At 40.5% G+C, this 6,000-nt stretch overlaps 1 protein-coding gene across 1 annotated transcript in view; it reads left to right on the top strand.

Moving 5' to 3' along the window:
• The first annotated feature begins 834 nt into the window (after window positions 1-834).
• Window positions 835-6,000, top strand: part of lama4 (laminin, alpha 4) — a 116,154-nt gene continuing 110,988 nt past the window's right edge. Inside the window, exon 1 of the mRNA XM_084432716.1 lies at window positions 835-1,114. Within this exon, the coding sequence (XP_084288842.1) occupies window positions 1,019-1,114 (96 nt within the window). The 5' untranslated portion in view covers window positions 835-1,018. The remainder of the gene's footprint in view (window positions 1,115-6,000) is intronic.

Here is a 6,000-nt window from a genome sequence, read left to right as displayed (position 1 = left end):
ACTGAGTGGTTAGTCCAAATTTCTGAAGAGACACGATTGTTTTATGTGACGAAGAGATATAATTTAGGTTTCTTTTTCAGGTGGTCGTTGCATGGACTGTCAATGGACGGACAGAAATTTCTCAGATTTCATTTAAAATTTCTTCATTTGTGTTTTGAAGCTGAGTGAAATGTGACAACATGAGGGTGAGTAATTGCTGACAATTTTTGGGTGAATTAAAAGTGATAGAACTATAAAGAGAGACTACAAACTATAATCACAGATTTTACACTTTTCATAAGTGATACCCCAGTAGTTCTCAATTCCATTCTTGGCACCCCACTGCTGTGCACATTTTATTTATTTCTAACACACCTAATTCAGATCATCAGCTCATTAGGAGAGTGTCAGATAAGAGAGACATTCAAAATGTGCAGAGCGACGAGTCTCCAGGAATTGAGAGGAATCCATGAACTAAGAATCACTGGACGAACAACCAAAAAACAAACAAACACAAGAGCAGAAAACGGACCCAGTTTTGTGTACCTAATATGTTGTCATGCATCTCATCTAAATGTGTGTGTGTTGTAGGAGATGGCATTTCCAGTGGGTTAGAGAGGTTAAGAGACATCCACAGGGAGGGGGAGGGCCACAGCCAAGGTCAAAGGGTACTGTGAGCTGACCATTACTTTCTCTCTGCCAATCAGGCAACATTTATTCGCCTTTAGGGTAACAACAGTAGAATACATAAAGAGTCCCACTCTCTCAGTTTGGATTCTTTAAACAAATTTTTTTCCTCAGCTGCATGTGATTTCCATTCAAGATCTTGTGAGGGAAAAGTGTGAGTGAGGAAGAGGGGGGCAGGGGGGTGTTCGAGGGAGGAAGTCCAGCTTGGCAGGGCAGGGCGTAAGCGAGAGAAGAAGGGAACAGCAGCACAATCTACATAGGCTTGAGAAAAGACAAAAAATAGCCTGGGAAGAAGTAGATGTGAGAAAGACTCTATAGCAGGGAACACTTTTAGAATAGTTGCGGGGGAATCATGGCCTCTCTGCTGTTGGGATCTATCTGCGTTCTCTACATCTTGTCAGCACTCACGCATACAGCTTCATCGCAACAGTTTAACACCGTCTACAGGGTAAGACCTCTCTTTTGAATTAACATCATGTGCTAAAGGTTTCAAAATAAACAGAACTAAAATGATTCACTTCAGTTTCTTTATTACATGCTGTTTGCAGATGTTGCACATATACTTTTATCCAGAGCAATTTCCTTAATAGTGTTGCATTCTTTTTAACTCTGTATGTACTCAAAATTATCAGATACTAAAGACAGCAATCAAAAGAGATTTCAATATGGTCTAATATTTCTAATCAAATTCAGTGTTCAAATTATTTGAGCGAGGCTATGCTAGTTCTTATTGTATGACATTGAGTACCTCATTTATGTGTTTTTATCTCTCCTGAAGAATTAAAGGGAAAATATCAGAGATAAAATTTGCTGCTTTGAAACAATGTGTAGAATGAAAAGCACTAGGCTATATAAATAAATTTGACTTAAATGAAACATCAGAACTTTAGAGCAATAGCATTTTTTTATGGGCTGTTCTTATTGGAGATTTTGAGAATCGTCAATAGTTGTTTATCTGAAGGAAATGTTTGACTTGGCTGTTTGGGTGTGGACTTGCTGTGTTAAATTTAATACTACATTAAACATCAGGTAACTTTAGTGTTAAATATGCTATGAAAACAAACAGTTAAAATGGTCTAAATGGAGAGAGGGGTTTATGCGTCTTAAGCTCTGTAAGTTTGCTCCCACCCCCATCTACCCAACCAGCAGCTGTTGAGAGTCTAGAAGGTCTAATAGTAACTCCCCACCGGAAATGCAACAGAGAGCGAATGGAGGCCATCTGTTGGGGTTGGGAAATACTGCTCTAGTGGGTACCCAAGAGTGTGGGAAAACCTCCTTACTGGTACATTCTCTGTGGATCAGAACAAATTCAAGTTGTGTTCCAAAGCTACATTTTAGAGCTAGAGCCATAGTCAAGTCAAGTCACCTTTATTTATATAGCTCTTTTTACAATACAGATTGTATCAAAGCAGCTTCACATTGATAACATGAAAATAATACAACAAAGTTTGTTTCTAGAAGAAAATTGCATCATCGTCCACCCATAATAAGGCAGATCAATAATATTGTTGAATATTAAATGTCCCCAACTAAGCAAGCCAAAAGCCAAGGCAACAGTGGCAAGGAACCAAAACTCCATCAGGTGACAGAATGGAGAAAAAAACCCAGGCTCAGTCGGGGGCCAGTTCTCCTCTGGCCAACGAGCGAACAGTGTATGATTATGATCCAGGCAGCATTATAGGTCAGAAGTCAGATTGGTCGCGTCGATGAGGCCTTCACAGGGCTGATGAGGCTGGCACTTCAGGATGCGTCATGGTTAGGTCCAGGTGCAGATCCACCTTCTGATCTGGATACGGCCGGGGTCCACCTCACTTCAGGAAACGGAGAGTCTGGTTGACACTTCAGGACTGCGTTGTCATCGCGTCCAGGCGCTGGTCCTTCATCAGATCTGGATACGGCCTGGATCCGACGGACTGCGGTAAACCTCGGTATAAACAGAGAGACTAATATTAGCGTAGACGCCATTCTTCTTATGATGTAACGAGTGCATCAGGATTTATGGGAAGTGTTCCCGGTTCTGGCTGGCCTAATCTATGCAGCCTAATATGGAATTATAGAAGTCTATAATGTGTTATGTGTATGCTAGGTCAAAGAGATGTGTTTTTAGTTTAGCTTTGAACTGACAGAGTGTGTCTGCTTCCCGGACAATGTTAGGAAGATTGTTCCAAAGTTTTGGTGCTAAATAGGAAAAGGATCTACCGCCAGCAGTCGATTTTGATATTCTAGGTATTATCAACTGGCCGGAATTTTGAGATCGCAATAGACGTGAAGGACTATAATGCGTTAAGAGCTCGCTCAAGTACTGCGGAGCTAAACCATTTAGTGCTTTGTAAGTAATCAGCAATATTTTAAAATTTATACAATGTTTAATAGGGAGCCAGTGCAGTGTTGACAGAACTGGGCTAATATGGTCATACTTCCTGGTTCTGGTAAGAACTCGAGCTGCTGCATTTTGGACCAGCTGTAGTTTGTTTATTAAGCGTGCAGGGCAATCACCCTGTAGAGCATTACAATAATCTAGCCTTGATGTCATGAAAGCATGAACTAATTGTTCCGCATTTGTCAATGAGAGCAAATGACGTAATTTAGATATATTTTTAAGATGGAAAAATGCGGTTTTACAGATACTATACACGTGACTTTCAAATGAAAGATTGGTATCAAAGAGCACACCCAGGTTCCTAACCAACGATGAAGACTTATCAGAGCAGCCATCAAGTGTTAGACAGTATTCTAGATTATTACATGAGGAAGTTTTTTGTCCAATAATTAGAATCTCTGTATTTTCAGAATTAAGTAGTAGGAAATTACTAGTCATCCAATTTTTTATATCAGCTATGCATTCCATTAATTTTGTGAATTGGTAAGTTTCGTCTGGGCATGAAGAAATATAGAGCTGAGTATCATCAGCATAACAGTGAAAACTAATGCCATGCTTCCTAATGATATCTCCCAAGGGTAGCATGTACAGAGTGAACAGCAACGGTCCTAGTACTGAGCCTTGTGGTACGCCATACTGAACTTGTGAACGATAAGACATCTCTTCATTTACTGCTACAAACTGATAACGGTCAGATAAGTATGATTTAAACCATGCTAGTGCAATTCCACTAATGCTTGGTAGCAATAAAAGTGTTGCAGCGTTGGGTTGCAGCAGGGGTGAAATCAAAGGCTGTATTTAGTTGCAGCAATAATTTGATTTAAACAAAAACATGAACGTAACAACCAACATAGGAGGAGACGGGAACGGACAAATACTGAACCAAGGCTATAAATACACAGAGGGATGATTAACGTAACTCAGAACAGGTGTGACTTAAATCAGTAACCAAGGAAAGCACACAGACAGACGAGCAGGCGGGTTAAAACCAAAACTAGAACACAAAGCAAACAGAACATAACCATGATGACAACTGTGACATGATTTGTGTGTGAATGTAACTCAGACTCGGGTCATCACTTTTTAAGGAAGCAAATAATATGCGTATACGTTTTAGCCGATGAGTATGGAAGCTTGATTCCGCCACTGAATAAAATAATAAAAAAGTAATTTTGACTTTTTCTCAAGTCAGAATTGTCAAGTCAAGTCACCTTTATTTATAGTGCTTTTTACAATACAGATTGTTTCAAAGCAGCTTTACAGTGATAACAGGAAAATAATGCAACAAAGTTTGTTTCAGCTGTACAGCAGATCTTAAAGAAAATAGTGTCAAAGTCCAGCTTAACTCCACTTTTTTTGGAAATAGGCTCATTTTACAACTCCCCCAGAGTTAAACAGTTGAGTTTTACCGGTTTCGAATCCATTCAGCCAATCTCTGGGTCTGGCGGTACAACTTTTTGCATAGCTTAGCATAGATCATTGAATCGGACAGGACCATTAGCATAATGATATGACGCAGCGCCTGAAAATAGGTCTAATAGGTTGGACAAACTTAGTCCCGGTCACGTTGGAAGTTACCGAGCTGGGGACTATTTTCAGGCGCTGCGTCATATCATTACGCCTGCTGGACTCATGGTACGGCAGCAAAGTTTCTTGATTATTACGCAGGAATGAGAGTATAGTTCCTAGCCATATCAGCCTAGAAAATCGCAATTTTTCATTTTCCGTTGGTCTTAGTACACGATGTAACTACAGAAGAGTCAAGTTTTAAATAGGAAAAATATCGAAATAATTTTTTAGAGAGATGCTAATGGTCCTGTCCGATTCAATGATCAGTGTTGAACATATGGTGTTGAATATTTTGTGTTCACACACAACCCGTAAAAATCCCGTAAAGACACGTGACATCGATGTGACTTGTAATGTCACAAAGACTCAGCAGCGTCTTAAGTTTGCTTATGAGCTGCGATTTCTCTCTCGAGAAACCACGCTTGTGCATTTTCCCCCCCTCTGATTCGATCATAAACTTGCGCATTACGTACCGTTTCACTAGCTGGCGAACGATCCCGGCTTCAGCGTCATCACTACGACACGGCATTATTGCGGCTTTTGTTCACACAGCGCGCGTTCCAGGACTGAACACGGCAATGTTACTAGGTCCCCAACCCGGCATCGATGCCGGCATCAATCCCGGGATCAATCCTGGGTCGTGTTTGCATTCACACAGAAGGCGTTCTGGCAATTTCCCGGCAAGGAAATTGCCGGGATCATTGCGCTGTGTGAAAGGGGCTTGAAAGGGCTTTTAGTCGTCGTTCGTTCAGAAGTGGAACAGTCAGAGTATGAAGGTCAGCTTTGTTCTGCCTTGCAGTGGGAGCTTATTGAAGGACATCTGGGAGGATAAAAGGTGGAATGACGACAATAAAGGGCGAGGGAGGACCAGGCCTGGACTTTATGTTGGTGTTTTGTTTTAGTTTCTCAGGGAAAAAGTCGACGGGAACTGGCGAACATTCAATGTAAAGTTTTATCCCCTAAATAATCTATAAATAACTAAAAATCAGCATCTTAAGAAACACTTTGAACAACTCAGAACGTCATCGAGAAAAGCATATAGTTCGTCATAACATCGCAATATCATACACCTGCTATATTGCTAAATCTACCCAATTTTTCATATCAACAGAAAAATATACCGGGATAACCTGGCATCTCTGGAGACTCCTCTACTATAGTTCACTGTTAATGATATGCTAAAGCCCGCCGACACGTTGATCTGATTGGTTAAAAGGTAGTTTGTGACGTCAGAAACACCAGCGATTTCAAACCGTGTTTTTGAGACTGTCTTTGGTTCACTGCAGTTTTAAGGAAAAAATAATCAGCAATGGTGTTGACTTATGAATTTACACATGGTTTGTCTTGAAGCAAATTAAAAACACCACATAGACATATAAACAACA

Source organism: Rutilus rutilus (assembly GCF_951802725.1).
Source record: "Rutilus rutilus genome assembly, chromosome: 15".
Taxonomy (NCBI): domain Eukaryota; kingdom Metazoa; phylum Chordata; class Actinopteri; order Cypriniformes; family Leuciscidae; genus Rutilus; species Rutilus rutilus.
The sequence above is the reverse complement of the archived record's forward strand: the minus strand, read 5'-3'. Positions and strand labels throughout refer to the sequence as shown.